Source organism: Zalophus californianus, chromosome 6 (assembly GCF_009762305.2).
Source record: "Zalophus californianus isolate mZalCal1 chromosome 6, mZalCal1.pri.v2, whole genome shotgun sequence".
Taxonomy (NCBI): Eukaryota; Metazoa; Chordata; class Mammalia; order Carnivora; family Otariidae; genus Zalophus; species Zalophus californianus.
The window spans coordinates 8,242,191-8,259,033 of record NC_045600.1 but is presented as its reverse complement, the minus strand read 5'-3'; the positions used below and the strand labels follow the sequence as shown (position 1 = coordinate 8,259,033).

The 16,843-nt window shown below is 36.2% G+C and overlaps 1 protein-coding gene across 6 annotated transcripts in view; it reads left to right on the top strand.

Moving 5' to 3' along the window:
• The window catches only part of PAPOLA (poly(A) polymerase alpha), a 58,136-nt gene that overhangs the window by 10,628 nt on the left and 30,665 nt on the right, over positions 1-16,843 (top strand). For all 6 annotated transcript variants that reach the window (XM_027570221.2, XM_027570225.2, XM_027570223.2 and 3 more), the window contains exons 2-10: positions 4,117-4,290; positions 4,695-4,761; positions 8,289-8,370; positions 10,182-10,291; positions 10,740-10,793; positions 13,728-13,839; positions 14,551-14,640; positions 14,731-14,869; positions 16,404-16,476. In XM_027570221.2, coding sequence (XP_027426022.1) covers positions 4,117-4,290; positions 4,695-4,761; positions 8,289-8,370; positions 10,182-10,291; positions 10,740-10,793; positions 13,728-13,839; positions 14,551-14,640; positions 14,731-14,869; positions 16,404-16,476 — 901 coding nt within the window. The remainder of the gene's footprint in view (positions 1-4,116; positions 4,291-4,694; positions 4,762-8,288; positions 8,371-10,181; positions 10,292-10,739; positions 10,794-13,727; positions 13,840-14,550; positions 14,641-14,730; positions 14,870-16,403; positions 16,477-16,843) is intronic.

Sequence of the window (16,843 nt, the reverse complement as noted above, 5' to 3'; positions counted from 1 at the left end):
AATAAACTACTCAGGAAAAGTACAAGTGTTCTTCATAGTAAAAACCTGAAATTTTAATAAATCACAAGTACTGTAGCTCTGTATCTAGTCTGTTTTTTCTTTGTTTTATGTAATTATAAAATTTTATTTTTAAAATAGAATAATGTCTGAAGAAAACTAAATGCCGGTAAAAAATGTCTCTAGAAAGTGATAGAGGATGTCTGGGTGGCTCAGTCGGTTAAGCGTCTGCCTTCTGCTTAGGTCATGATCCCAGGGTCCTGGGATCGAGTTCCACATCGGGCTCCTTGCTCAGCAGGGAGCCTGCTTCTCCCTCTCTCTCCCTCTGCTTGTGCTGTCTCTGTCAAATAAATAAAATCTTTAAAAAAAAATGTGATAGATACGGGCAGACGTGTAATGTGTTCGAGAATGGAAGAACTCTGCATTCTTGGGATTGATAGCTATCTGGTGTATTGTTCCAGGAGAGGGTCTATAAAGCAGAATCCTTTAAATTGCTCGGTATTGGAATGTGTATTTTTGTTTTGTTAGAACAGCAAATAAAGATCCTTAAGTTGCTTTTATCACTTTACTTGATTTTTAATATTAAAATTGAATGGAAAACTTGACTTTCTCTGTTTAAAGTACAGTTACGGTTAGCGTTTCTACTTGGGACATTTTGGACATTCAAAGCATATGGCAGCGTGGAATTTCTAGTCATCTATTTAAGCTAAGATTAAGGCATTTTTATTGGAGGCACAGGTATCTTGTAACTTTCAGAACATGTATTTCTTTCCTCTTAACTTGGTTTTGATTGATTTTTTTTTAAAAGGATTTATTTATTTATTTGACACAGAGAGAGACAGCAAGAGAGGGAACACAAGCAGGGGGAGTGGGGGAGGGAGAAGCAGGCTTCCCACGGAGCAGGGAGCCTGATGTGGGGCTCGATCCAGGACCCTGGGATCGTGACCTGCCAAAGGCAGAGGCTTAACGACTGAGCCACCCAGGCGCCCCATGATGTTTGTTTTTTTATATGTGTTCTTGAATTAGTATATGTTCTTTTTTTTTTTTTAAGATTTTATTTATTTATTTGAGAGAGCATGAGAGCGAGATTGAGAGAGAACGAGTCGGGGGAGAGGCAGAGGGAGAAGCAGACTGCCCGCAGAGCAGCGAGCCCAAAGCGGGACTCGATCCCAGGACCCCAGGATCATGACCTAAGCTGAAGACAGCTGCTTAACTGACTGAGCCACCCAGGCGCCCGAATTAGTATATGTTCTGTATGTGTACTTGAGTTAAATATATGTTCTATATGTATACATGTATAGACATATGCTGTAGATGTTTTTTCCTGAATTAGACGGGACAAATAAAAGTGATTTTATTTTAGATGATGTAATGATATTTTGAATAAAGTAAATAAAAAGCTGTAATTTGCATCTGATTTGTTTCCCCATCAAAATGTTAATGTGGAAACTCATAGAAATCAACATATTTTTCAAATTAGGGTGAACAGACTTGGTGTGAATTTAGAAATATGAATTGGTATCCTAATATTCTGGTGATTATTTTTGAAGTAGACAGGGCATTTCCAAGCATTGTTTTTTGTGTGACAGTGAAAAACCTGAATATTTGACAAAGAAAAAAATGGGAAATATAAGTGAGCCTTAACCTCACAGAGAGTGAGTACTCATATTTTGTTGATGATCCAACTAAACTGGTAATGGATTTAAACCCCTTCAGAAAGGAATGAATGCAGAGAAACGTATTACTTGCTCAAAACAAAAAAAAATCCACTAGAGTGGATTATTTTACCTGAAATTATTACCTGAAGTTATGAAAACATGAATTCAGTTCACACTTGACTTGAAATCTCGCCTTGCTTGAACCAAGACTAACTGGAATGAACTTGCACTTGTTTTCATTTCTGGCTCTACTCATGTTAGAATCATTTATTAAAGTATTCATAATCCAGTGGTAGTCATGAAGGGTTCTAGTTTACTTGGAGAAACTCATACCGAAGCAGTGAAAAATAGGAGAGAATATAATCAGTGTGCTGTTTTCATTTAATATCTAATTTATCTGAAGTCAGAGTATGTGTGGTGTGAAGGGGTTCTCAAATGGTTAGGCAGTTTTCAGGGCTAATTTTTTTTTTTTTTTTTAAGATTTTATTTGAGAGAGCACAAGCAGGGAGTGGCAGGGAGAGGGAGAAGCAGGCTCCCCACTGAGCAGGGAGCTTGATGCCATGTGGGGCTCTGCCATGCGGGGCTCTGCCATGCGGGGCTGATCCCAGGACCCTGGGATCATGACCTGAGCCGAAGGCAGACGCTTAACCGACTGAGCCACCCAGGCCCCCCTAGGGCTGCCTTTTTGATGTCACTTTTATGGAACCTGATGATAACTGTTTATTGACGAGAATATGTTCTAACCAAGACATGAATGCATTTACATTTAGGTTAATTTGTATATTTTAATCATAGAAGATGCTACATAAATTTGAAAAATAGAACATTAATGGAAGATATTTAGTCTGAGACAGTGCTTTGTGCTCATGTGGATCCCCAGCTCTGGGAATTAACATAGCCTTTGTATAGCTTTGCAGTTTAGGTTACAGGAGTAGGAGGAAGGATCTGACATGAATTAATTGCTGAAACAGATAATATATCTGACATTTATTTACTAAATGTTAATATAAAACCTGGATTAAAATTGAGAGAGTGCATAACTGGGCCAGGAAACATTGACTAGAGAATATACAGACCATTGGCTAACTTAGAAACAAGCAGTATGGGTTTCCTGGCATTCTTAGTTCTATGTTGTTATCAGAAGACAAAATATCGAACACTGTCCAGCAGTCACTGTATAAACCAGAATCCAGTGGATAGGTATTAAATGCATAGTGGGACTTCCCTGCATAGGATTCTTGGATTTGGCACGTTATTGCTTAAGTAGATTATTGCACTTCAATTTTTTTTTCCTCCTCAGTATAAAAAAAATACATACTTGGAAAGAAAAGTAGGTGTGTGTGTGTAAAACAAACGCTTCAATTTTTTTAAGGAACAGATTTGGGAGAAATAAATAGGTTCTTAGCCCATTCTTCATTTTTTATGGTATTTGACTTGTTAGTTTTTATATAATAATTGTGCTGCTTCTCTTTAGAGGTCTTGTCCATTGACTTAAAATTATTTTAACAAAGAGGATGAGAAACATGAATGAGTTTCATCAAAAAAATACTCGAGTCAAATTAATTTCCTCTAAAGCATTTCAAGCATGCCATGCCTTTTTGTATTTAACCAGTTACAGTAAAATCCTACTGATTGTAAAAATCTGGAATTTCTCTTAAAATGGGGGAAGAAAAACCTTTTAGACTAGCATCACTGTTGAAGTGTGAATCTCTCACCAGGAATGTGTAATAAGCTTAAGTGTGTGACTATAGTGCCCCGCATTCCGCAAGTTATCTTTGTTATTGGCTCTGTATTTTATGAATTTTATTCACTGTGAGTAAGATATTAAGTTCTGTTTGTGGGGAGTCTCTTGTATTGGTTAAATAGTGTTTATAGCGTGTTTATCATTGCTTTAGAAATAACAGTATAACAGATTTTGGCTCCTTTTCAAGAAGTAGTTTCTCAGTTCACCATATTCTAAGTTGTGTTTTCTCTACCATTATATTTGATCTGGATTCTTATAGTTTATTTAGATATTTAGGTAATGACAAAGGTAAAATCCTTGGAGTGGGAAGAGTTACAGAGTTTTCTTTTTGGTCACTTGCTTTTGGTTGGTTACTTTTTGCTGTAAGATGTCTTTTGAAAGGAGTCTTTTTGGATATGGCAGGAAACCAACTGTGTTTAAGATTTATCTATTTATTTGAGAGAGAGAGAGAGCACATGAAGGAGGGAGGGTCAGAGGGAGAAGCAGACTCCCCGCAGGGAGCTGGATGTAGGATGTGGGGATGTGGGATGCTGGACTCGATCCTGGGACTCCAGGATCATGACCTGAGCTGAAGGCAGTCGCTTAACCAACTGAGCCACCAGGCACCCCCCAGCTGTGTTTAGAAATGCATTTTACTAAAGCAGTTTTTCTAGTCAAACGATTTGTTTCAAATTGTAGAAATTCTTTGGCAGTAATTTTATCTAATTTTGTTTGTAGTCCAGTTACAACGCAGGGATCACAACAAACACAGCCGCCCCAGAAGCATTATGGCATTACCTCTCCTATCAGCTTAGCAGCCCCCAAGGAGACTGACTGCCTGCTTACACAGAAACTAATTGAGACTCTGAAGCCCTTTGGGGTTTTTGAAGAGGAAGAGGAACTGCAGCGCAGGTGAATATACACATATGTATTTTTCTTTTAATTTAATAATTTTTTATCAGTGTAATGAAAATTTTTGAGGCATTATCTGCTCAGTCAGAATTATTCCCTGAAATCTGTATTGAACAAGACCGATGCTTAGAAAAAACTTTTTTTCTACAATGAATTTTATTCCCTTTTGATTTTTGATGCTTTTGGTTATTACAGTACAGAATTGTCAGAAGGGGAATGCTTACTCAGCTAAAGAATGCCTTACCCAGTGTAACAGTGCCTACATATAATAAACTACTGTGTACTTACTTTCTGATAACTTAAAAACTGGTTGAAATTTAGGGAACCACCTATCGAGAACTGATTTTCATTTTAATTAGGAATGAAACAACTTGATACTTGATTGATATTTGCTCTGTCAACAGGATTTTAATTTTGGGGAAATTAAATAACCTGGTAAAAGAGTGGATACGAGAAATCAGTGAAAGCAAGGTAAGGTGACTTATTTGTATATGAAATAATTTGCCATCTGAACAGCAGCAGTCTTAAGTAAGCTGTTCTTATTAGAGTGGATTTAGAGTCTTTAATGCAAAGTCCATTTTAGACTATTTGATAACAGAATTTATATTTTGTTTCTAGTTATTTTGAAAGCAGGGAAAACAACTGAATTCAGTGATTTTATAAGTACTTTTGTTACAGTATGTATGTATGTATGTATTTGTTTAAAAGATTTTATTTATTTTTCAACAGAGAGACAGACAGCAAGAGAGGGAACACAAGCAGGGGGAGTGGGAGAGGGAGAAGCAGACTTCCTGCCGAGCAGGGAGCCTGATGTGGGACTCGATCCCAGGACCCTGGGATCATGACCTGAGCCGAAGGCAGACGCTTAACGACTGAGCCACCCAGGCGCCCTGTTGCAATATTTAAAGCTGAAACTCAGTAATTACTTATGCTTCACAGAAAAAAATAATTCCCTGAAGAGGTGCTTTAAAAGTGTATATTAAATATTTGAGAATCTTGTTACCTTTTAAGCAATCCTACGACAATGAACAAAGTTTTAGGTTTTCAGATATTAGACTCTCAAACTGAGTATCTGTTTAGTTTTTTATAATATTCTCTGAGTTCCTAAACCTTATTCTGAAAAATTATACATACAGTTGATGAATCTATGACTGGGCTTCTGGTAATGGGAATGTATTCTTAGAGTTGTGTGTGGAATTCATTTAGCCCATTTTTAAAAATTGCATAGGGGCACCTGGCTGGCTCAGTCTGTAGAGGGTGCAACTCTTGATCTTGGGGTTATAAGTTTGAGCCCCGTGTTGGGGGTAGAGATTACATTAAAAAAACTGCTTAAATAGTGGCAGTTTCGCCGGGACAGTATAAAATGCATATTTAATTTATAATACAATTGAAAAATTGATGGAAAGAGAACCAAGGATTGAAAACTTGAGAGAGGGGATTAACATAGAAGAAAGTCTCTTGGTTTTAGTCAAATTTATATTGTTTTCTTAAAACAGCATATATATATTTTAAGCAACTGATTAAAACTTCAACAGTGGGAGTGTTCTAAACGGGGGACTCCGTGTGCTGCATGTTTCTCACTGATAGAATTCCTGATACGAATGCGATTTATTCATTCATTTATTTATTTATAAAAATTTATTTTAGAGAGGGGGGGAAGGGGGTGGTGCAGAGGGAGAGAGAGAATCTCAAGCATACACCCGCGGAGCCTGGATGTGTGGCTTGATTCCAGGACCCTGAGATCACGACCTGAGCCGAAATCAAGAGTCAGACCCTTAACTGACTGTGCCACCCAGGCGCCCCGTGAATGAGATTTTAAAAAGAAAGTTCTTTTTGTGCTGAGCAGCAGATGTCCAAGTTTAAGTATTTTTTACTTATTTATTGAACTTAGGGTTTCCTTAACCTTCTGTAGGAAATACAGCCTTGTTTTAATGGCATTTTTTAAATGTTTAAGTTTAAAGCCATAGTCAAGTAGACAAAGCCAAAACCTAGATCTACTTAACGTGAAATGTGAGTACTGCCTCATCGTAGTTTTGTTTCAGGTATTTACTTCAGTAAGTTTCTTTAACCAGTAATTCTTGATACAGTTCTTCCTGCTGGTTTTACTGAGGGTAAGAAAATGTGTTTGGATGAATGAAAGTAATGCTCATTCCTATTTGGATTTATCAGTGTCCTTTTCTTTATAGCCTAACCGTAAGTAGTAAGTTGGTTAGAGAAAGGGACGGAGGTTAGGCTTCATACGTTTTGATCTTTTGTGTCTGCCTTTTGTAGAGAGAATTTCTTCTTCAGCTGGTTAGTTTTAAGACTTGATACAGGATTTCTTGATGTTGACACTGTTGATATTTTGGGATCAGATAATTATTTTTTAGGGTGTTATCCTGTGCCTCGTAAGATCTTAAGCAAAACACATCCCTGGCTCTCTCTTACTAGATGCACTGCCCCTGTCCTCTGTGTCTCCAAATTATGACCAAAAAAGTCTCCAGACATTGCTGTATGTTCCTGGAGGAGTAGAGTCAGCCCTGGTTGAGAAGCAGTGATTAATAGATAGTTCCAATGAATTTATTTATGGTATTTGGGGGGGGAATTATATAAAATTTGAATTTTACTTCAGTTGTCTTGTTCGCTAATATTCTGAGACTTAAAAAGATTTTGCAATTTATTTTTCTGTGACCTGAATTAAGGAATCTTAATTTCTGGGTTAAAATTATTAAAATAGCTATAAACATACTAATGTGTAAACATGTGCCCATATACAGTAGCCATTAATGACATGTGGCTGTTTCTGTTTAAATGATCTAAAATTAAATATCCAGTTCCTCAGCCTAGCTAGCTATATTTCATTATATGTACCTATATATATTTCACACTATAGTGGACAGTTCTTTAGAGTGTACGTATCCAAAAGATTTGTTTTATTAGAAAAGTCCGTAGATCATTGATCTCAGGTAGTTTCTTCCTAACTCCCTTTGTAGGCCTATTCCTGCAACATCTTGCTGGCTTTATTTAAATAACCAGGACAACTTTGCAATTGAGGTTTTTAGATTTCTGAATGTAGGAAGACAAATGTTATATATCTAGATGGTCCTTTTTGTATAAGTGATGATTAAATGTGCCCTCAAAAAACAAGGGAGTCCCTGAATCTTTATAATTTATTTTTAAGGTTCTTGAAGTATGAAGTAACACTTTCATTTATGTTACTTGGGGGAGGTGAGGAGGAGTGATTGGTGTTTTGGTACTGAATAAGACTTTACTGAGGAATTAGAAAGTGAAGAGAAACATTGACCAAGCACACATTAAAATTGTTTTTTGTTTGGACAGGTATCATCCTTACCACCAGTGGCATTAAGTACTCACCATAGTACTTTACAGTAGTACCAGGGTCAGGAAGATGATTTTTTAATGCTTTCCTTTCTCCTTTTTCTTGGTGTTTCTACTCTAAGAAACTATCAGTAAGTTTTAGTTCTGTTCAAAGTCATCCCACCAAAGCCTTTTGGAAATCTAAACTATTATGTAGCAGTATTGGCCTTAAAGTCACTTTTGATGTGGTAAAATTATATCTAATGTACTGTGAAATATTCAGTATAATCATTGAATGTAATTTTTTAAGCAATCAGAATATGTGTTTTTGTTATAGTCTAACATTCGTGATATGTGCAGCATATTGGTCATGAATAAAATCTGCTTCTAACATTACTGCTATGGAATCACATGCTCTCCTGTATGATAGTCCTCTTTTATAGCAGTTTCCAGAAATGGCAAAATTCTAAAATGGTGTGGGTCACTAAAGAACGTTCACTAAAAGTTGGAAATTGCTTTTATTTCAAAATTGGTTGGTATATGAAGGCCTGGTATTTGGTAAAGCTTACAGAGTTTGTTTACCCTCCATAAATTTGCACTGAATTCTTGTTTGTTTTTTTTTAATTATTATATAGTGCTATTTGAAATAATTTCTTTTGTTCTCCACTGATATAATATCCATTTCTTGTTTGTTTAAACAGAATCTTCCACAATCTGTAATTGAAAATGTTGGAGGAAAAATTTTTACATTTGGATCTTACAGATTAGGAGTACATACAAAAGGTAAATACTGTTTTAATTATCTTGAGAAGGAATACTCTTTTTAGTTCTTAAAAATCATAATGACCCATTCATTGCAGTTACTTGCGTAGCATACAGCTTAGTGAGTTTGTGTGGAAGATAGAGTACTTCAAGGAGCCTAAAGTTGGTTAAGAAGATAAAAAAGATGCCTTCTTAAACCTGCACTGACCAATATGGTATTTTAATTTACTTAAATTAAAAAAGGCAGTTCTGTACAGCACAGGGAATATAGTCAGTAGTACGTTAACGACCTTGTATAGAAAGAGGTGGTAACTGCACTTAGAGTGGTGAGCAGAACATAGTGTATAGACTTGTGGAATCACCGTGTTGTACACCTGAGGCTGATACAACATTGTATGTCAACTGTACTTCAGCTTAATTAAGAAGTAAGTCAGTGCCTCAGCAGAAGTGGTCGCATTTTTAGATCAGTAACATGGTGGCTGGTGGTTACTGTGCAGCAAAGTGCAGAGAGAAAACCTTTCCCCTTCCCCCTTCCCCGGTGGAGAGCTCTTTCGGACAGTGCTGCTCTCTATCATTTCCTCTACCTGAAGAATGTCAAGTCAGGAAAGCAGAACAAAAATGAATGCAAGCCTCTTATAAAGACCTGTGGATTTTCTTTTCCCCGTGCTTTTTTTTAATAGTTGTAAAATACAGTTGAGCAAAAACCACACCACAACAGTGTATCTGCAGCCATTGGTGATTACTGTCAGTGTTTCCTTGCTTTGTACTTATCTTAGGCAAATAAATACACAGTGAAAATGTTAGCATGGCAGAGAACATTTATTGGACTTTTTTGCTGGGCACTGAGCTAATAATAAGCTTTTGGTCTTCGTTATCTCATTTGTTCCTCAGTTTTCTTATTCTCATGTAACATAGAAGTCTGAGACTTACAGAGGCAGTAGGCTTGAACAGTGTCTCCCAGCCATCTCTTGGCAGAACTAGGATTCTTCAGCCATTAACCACTGACTTCCTTGTTAAAAGTATCTGTCAGGACAGTGTTCTCTCTGTTCTGACATTTTTCCTCGTCCGCATCCCCCACTGCCCCGTGCCGGTAGTAGTTAGTGCATTTGCTTTTGATGTGTCCTGTGCACTGTGTGCTGGTCTCCCTTCGCGTATATGCTGACTGTACAGCCTTCAGAGTGGTGCCTTAGATGTTGAGTCTTCTAGGGAAGTGACTGTGTTGACCTGATTCCACATTGATCTCTCCCTTTTATGATCCCAGTTATTGATTTACATCGTCTTTGTTGTGTTCCCCCTATGCACTCAAGGCTGGCCTCCTCTCAAGCACTAAATTAGTAACAAATATCTTACCATGGTGTGCCTCTTTGGGTTCTTGCCAGTGATCCTTTTTGGAGTTTATTCTGTAGGTCCCATTTAGGGGCCCAGATAGACGCCTATAAACACTACTCACATAATGTGTGAGGAAAAAAAAACACTTTCTTTGTTTTGGTTTGCTAATGAACATGGCTGTGACAATGACATCAAAATGTTGGGTATATTCTTGAATAGTTCCCTCTCTTTAACATAAAAGTCCTATCTGAGTCACTTTTCTCTGACTCCCAGGTCACCTGGGCCACTACAAATAGAGGATGCTGCAGGAAAAAAGATATCCCGTCAATTAGTATCATGTTTTTCCTATACTGACCAGTAATGTTTTTTAAGGGGAAGGGCACATTTTTAGAGGCTCACTATATAATGTTAACAGATTCTCAACATCAAGTACTGCCATGATAAGATGCAAAATAATTTTCTTGTAATAGTAATTAGTGGTTGATGGGCTTAATTTTTTTTAGGTGCCGATATTGATGCGTTGTGTGTTGCACCAAGACATGTTGATCGAAGTGACTTTTTCACCTCATTCTATGATAAGTTGAAATTACAGGAAGAAGTAAAAGATTTAAGAGTGCGTAAATGTTTGGGGTGAAAGGGGAGGAGTTATAAAAATTAGTGAAATTGAGCAAATTTTATGGTATAGCTGTCATTTATTGAACTATTGCAATTTGCCAGACCCTTTCAAGGGCTTAACATGTATGCTTGCATTTTATTCTTTACAAGCCTAAAATAAATTTCATCTCATGTTCAGAGTAGGAAATAAGGCAAAAAGAATAAATACTAAGCAGTGTGGCCACGAATTACATCTGAGTGGCAGAAATCAAGGATTTAAACCTAGGTTTATCTGATTCAAGAGCCTAGTGTGTTAAAGCTAGTTGTTGAGAACCTAGTCTGTGTCAGGCATTATGCTAAATTATGTTTAAACAATTTCAAATGTCTCATTCACTTAAAAGTACTAAAACTAGTATAGGTCTGATCTGTAGTTTCAGAGACACTGAACTTACTTAATTTTCTTACAGGCTGTTGAAGAGGCATTTGTACCAGTTATCAAACTGTGTTTTGATGGGATAGAGGTAAGATACAATTCAAATAGACAGTTCTTGCTCTGTGTAATGTTGATTGATGTAGGTTAAGAAATTATTTTAATTGGTAAGTTGATGTGATATTAACAAGTTTTTTTAATAGAAGTGACTCTGTTCTTTGTAGAATATCAGTTCTAGTCTTTTTTATTTTTTTAATTTTATTTTTTTAGAGGGAGTAGGAAGGGAGAAAGAGAATCCTAAGCAGGCTCCATGCTGGGCTCAGTCTCATGACCCTGAGATCATGATCTGGGCCAAAATCAGGAGTTAGACGCTTAACCGACTGAGCCACCCAGGCAGCCCAGTTTTAGTGTTGTGTGTGTGTGTGGGTTTTTTTTGTTTTTTCAAAGAGATTTATTTATTTTAGCGAGAGAGACGTGCTGGGGGAAGGTCAGAGGGAGAGGGAGAGAATCTCAGACAGACTCTCAGCTGAGCCACGGACATTGGGCTCGATCCCAGGATTCTGAGATTAAGAGTATGATGTGCAACCGACTGAGCCACCCAGCTGCCCCTTCGTCTTTTTTCAAAGAGCCTCATGAAATTAAGAGCTAAAATATAGACAGAAATAATTAAACATTGACTATGAAATGCTGTTACAAAACTCTTTACTCAGTAGGTTTTCCATTTGCAAATTTATATACTTTTAGTCTTATTAAGGTAGTATTTTTTGCACATGGAACTTTGCCTTGACATCATTTAAATTAAATATTTAAGAAGTTGAGAGAAAACTGTGACCTGATAGTGTGTATGCTGAGATATTTTCTGGTAGGGGAGGATTTATGAGTTCAGATTCTTGAGATGATACTCATTTCTGTCTGCTGTTCTCCACAGCAGTTGTAGTGAAGGCAGTTGGAACAAAGCTGATAAGACAGTAAAGCAACTTCACTTATTTATGTTATTTCTGTCATATATAATAGTTCTGGAAAGTCACTGATAGTGAAGATTGTAAAATTTTGGAAACTGGAAGAATAATACTTCATTGTTTTGCAAAAAAAGGCGACTTCTTTAACTGCTGCATAAAGATGCCCAGCTCTGTCTTCCTTGAAAAGTCGATGAGTAACCTTAATTAAGTAGACATAAAATGTTAAATTTATTTATTTATTTTTATTTTTATTTTTTTTAAAGATTTTATTTATTTATTTAATTGACACAGAGAGAGAGACAGCGAGAGAGGGAACACAAGCAGGGGGAGGGTCAGAGGGAGAAGCAGGCTTCCCGCCGAGCAGGGAGCCCGATGCGGGGCTCGATCCCAGGACCCTGAGATCATGACCTGAGCTGAAGGCAGTCGCTCAACCAACTGAGCCACCCAGGCGCCCCAATGTTAAATTTAGTAAAGGATTGTCAAGTTCAGGTAGATTTTGCTGTCAGTGCTTAAATAAATATAAAACAATCTGTAAGGTAAGGCAATGTCCTGCTTTCCCCAAAAGAACATTACCAAAGAAGGGGGGATTGGTTTTTTTTGTGGAAGATCCAACTGAATTGTGTGAACTTTTCAGGATGGAGATGAAAGTCAGATGGTTACTTGAAATATTTAATGTGTTAGTTTCCTGTCCATACATTGTATATAAAAATAACACTGTTTTAGGGAATGTGTTTACATTAGAACATTTGAAAAATCACTTTATCCTACTTAAAATGGCAATCTCTGTTGACTTGCTTTTGAGTTACCTGTTAAGCACATAATTTTTATTTCTGTCTAAATTGGGGGAGCTACTGGACTTTGGAAACTTTCATTGGAACATTTTTGCTATACCTCAAGTTAATTAATTATTTCTAAAAGTGTACAGCTGTTTTTCTATTTTGTAGGTGTATGTTTTAAATGATTTTTCACAGTAAGCTCTTTTATTTTTTATTTATTTATTTTTTTAAAAGATTTTATTTATTTATTTGAGAGAGAGAGAGAATGAGAGATAGAAAGCACGAGAGGGAAGAGGGTCAGAGGGAGAAGCAGACTCCCTGCTGAGCAGGGAGCCCAATGCGGGACTCGATCCCGGGACTCCAGGATCATGACCTGAGCCGAAGGCAGTCGCTTAACCAACTGAGCCACCCAGGCGCCCACAGTAAGCTCTTTTAAAATACTGCCTTCTAAAGTGATCTTCTAAAAGGCTTACTTCTGGCAGCATCCAAAGTTTTGGAACCATGAAATCATACCCTCAGGAATAATGACCAAATCCATGCTAAGTTTGTTCACACTCTCACCTTTCCTTGGAAAAAAGGGAGGGGCACCTGTATAGCTCCGTTGGTTGTGTCGGACTCTTGGTCTCAGCTTAGGTCTTGATCTCAGGGATAGGAGTTCGGGCCCTGCATTGGGCTCCTCACTGGGCGTGGAGCCTACTTAAAAGCAGGGCGGGGGCGGGGGGTGGTTTGTCAGTTGCATTCTGTAAGCCTTCAAGATTAGCTAGTGTTTATTTTTGTTTTGTTCCTATTTTGTCAAAACTAAGTTGGGAGTCCTACTGTAATGTTACAGATATGTAAGGTCTTAAATGTAAGGAACCCCCTTTTTACTGGCAGGTATATTTGGGCTAAATATAAGGATGTTGGCCTTATATTTGGGCACCTTTTAATATATAGTCAATTCATAATTTATATAGATGGAGAACTAAACAGTTAATTTTAAATAGTCTAGTAGTAGATACATTAACAAATTTAGTATATCCAGTAGATGCATTAGTAAACTTAGTAAATCAAACTTAGTAAGCCTGATTAAAATGACAAGTAGGTATTTATTCAAGTTCTCTTTCATGGTGCCATGTTTTAACATCTGATTAAAATACCTATGATACACATTATTGGACTTTGGACTTTTGGAGGCATTGTCGTGTTTATAGTTGATGAGAAGATCCTGGCTTTAAAGAGTATTCTTTGTTAAAGAAATGCCTTAAAAATAGTTTGATGGATATGGAATATTAAGTTTTGTTTTTGTTTTAGATTGATATTTTGTTTGCAAGACTAGCACTGCAGACTATTCCAGAAGACTTGGACTTACGAGATGACAGTCTGCTTAAGAATTTAGATATAAGATGCATAAGAAGTCTTAACGGTATGTTAAAACCTACTTCCATTTGCATAGTAGCAGTTTTTGTCAAATAGGAAATAGTTTTTAACTCAGATTTTATAATGGAGCTTTTTATAGCCACACTGTTTACCCATAGTGAGTCAAATAAAATATGCTTTACTTAATAGTTAAGACTGCAGAGGGGTATATGGTAATTTATTTTACTCACCAGTTTCTTGCACGGTTATTTCTTTTCTTCCTGGGACATTTAAAGACTAACATTTGTGCTCTCTTACTAGTGGTTTAGGTTTCACGGCATAACCCTAATTAATTGTGATCATGATATTCTTTGTAACCTTTTCAGCTGTTGTATTTAAAGGGGTTACTTCTGAACACTCTTGTATTTACATTGCTGTTGCCGTGCCCTGGCAAGAACAATTCTTGCAAACTTAAGTGGATTAAACCCTTGTCCGTATATCCCGACTGGAAGAAGTTTTAATTATATGATGAAAATTTGAGATTAGGCAGATTACAGATTCTTTGTGATACATTTGTGATAGGAGATAAAAATTTTAGACTTTTTATTTGCAATAAAAGTTTTAGATTTTTTATTTGCCTTTTTATTAATTAATGTTACTGATTCTATGAAATAAGTTTTTATTTAAGTTTGACATCAGTCTTAGAAAATTGAAAAGAAATATTATCATTAAACTTTTGATGATTTAACGTTCTGTTTTTTCACTCCCTGTTAATCAGGTTGCAGGGTAACCGATGAAATTTTACATCTAGTACCAAACATTGACAACTTCAGGTTAACTCTGAGAGCTATCAAACTGTGGGCCAAACGTGAGTTCAGAATTTGTTGGCTAGCTTATTAAAGATGTTTCAGCTTTTGTTCAACACTAACTTTTCTTTTTGCTTTTCCCTTATCAACAGGCCACAACATCTATTCCAATATATTAGGTTTCCTCGGTGGTGTTTCCTGGGCTATGCTAGTAGCAAGAACTTGCCAGCTTTATCCAAATGCAATAGCATCAACTCTTGTACATAAATTTTTCTTGGTATTTTCTAAATGGTATGTGTTTAGATTATATTAAAATAAAATTGATTGTAGACACTGAAGTTTAGTCTTATTTCTATGACATTTCTGCAGCTGGTTTCAGATTCAAATTTTAGTTCATAATGTAGCCATTTAGGTAGTTTTGGGGAGATCATGTTGTGTATAAAATGGCAAACCTAAATTCCTTTCCTTTTCCCTAGCTTTCCCAGGGTAGTAAGGCAGGTGCTTTTTTGTGCTTCCTTATCCTCTAAATAAACCCTGAATTTTAGCTGTCATGTCTGCTAAAATCCAATGAACTTATATCAGTTTTAGGAAGTTTGGATAAAACTTATATATACCACTTCTTATGCTCTTTGGATTTTTCTAAATCTACAGGTCATTAGTTTCTTGGAATTACTTTTTTGCTTTCAGCTGCCCATTTATCTTTGGTAAAATATTAAAAATGTAATTGTATATAAAAAGCTTTTAAGAATAACTAAGTGTGAAAAATAGCAATTTTGTCATCCCTTTGAGGTCAGTCCTTAACTCAGGAGAGTTTGTTTTTTAAAGCTTCCTCATTTCAGTATGTTCACATTTGTCAATCATTATTTCTTTTAAGAAAAGTAAGATAAAAAATTATTGCCAATTCATATTAGTTGCTTTGGCCTAAAAGGTTTCTTGGTTTTTAATCAAATTGATCTTAGAGATTTTTCTTCCCGCTCTATACCTGCGAACCCCTGTACCTCCTCCCACTGCAAAAATAGTTTTTTTAGTGATTTTATACAAATTTAAATTATTGGAAATAATTTTATAATTTAGAACTGTGCCCCACTTTTCAGTACACATTCTCTTATTTATAGATTTGGTAGTGCTTAATCATATATAATCAGTTTTGATGAGATTGACGAAAGGATGTCAGAATTTCTGTAATGCTACACATACATAGCAAATAATATTTCTGAGAAGCTAAGCTTGCTACTAAGGATGGAAAATATTTTCCAATTTTTAATCTCTTCCATAAAAGACTGAGGTAGCTAACTTGAAGAATGCGTCTTGAAAACAATGTTATTCACGTCACAAAGTTTCATCACACATATTCATGTTAGAACCTTTAGGTTGTGAGATAAAATTTTCCTAATCAGTCTCTAATTATTCATACTCCTTTGCCTAAATGAGTTAACTTTTTCACCCTCACTTGTCTTTGGATGTAGCCAGTGTGAGAATAGGATTTTTGTCTTTCAAGAAGGGTTTATCCTGTTGAAGGTTGAGGTGAACACATTGGGTGTCTTGGGATAGTACTTTTTTATTTAAATAGTGCTTTATCAGTTCTTTGAGAGGCAGAGAAGATGTGTGACTTACCAGCCTGAGAAAGCTGCCAAATGGTTTAAGTATAGTTAGAGGAAAAGTACTTCGGGTAGTATTAACATCAACAGATAGACATAAAATATATATATCAAGAGGGCAAAATGAATGAAGAAGGCTCACATTCACAAATGCTGTATGTTTAACAAAATACGTTTAGATGGTAATATCCAATAGTCTTATCAAGTGCTACAATCTTTTTAAACAGGGAATGGCCAAATCCAGTGCTATTGAAACAGCCTGAAGAATGCAATCTTAATTTGCCTGTATGGGACCCAAGGGTTAGTGTATTATTTTTTCCCCTACAAATTCGCACTGTGCAATAACAAGTAAAAATCATCTGCATAATCTTCAGGGAGACTTCCCATCCTTTTATGTATGAGTGGACATGTCCGTATTACACTTTCTTTTAGATAACCTCAACTATAATTGTCCTCTGATGTGAGAAGCATAATTATGTACCCTGTAAACTCCTTTTAATTGTACATAGTTTATACTATCAAGTTCACTAACATTTTAATTTATTCTATATAGAACTACCTTGTAAGTCAAAGTTTGTGTGGGCATTTGTGCTTAAAAAAAAAAAATAAAAGGATACTCAAAATCCCTGTATTTTTTTATTTGATCTAAATATTCTGTTAAAATTGG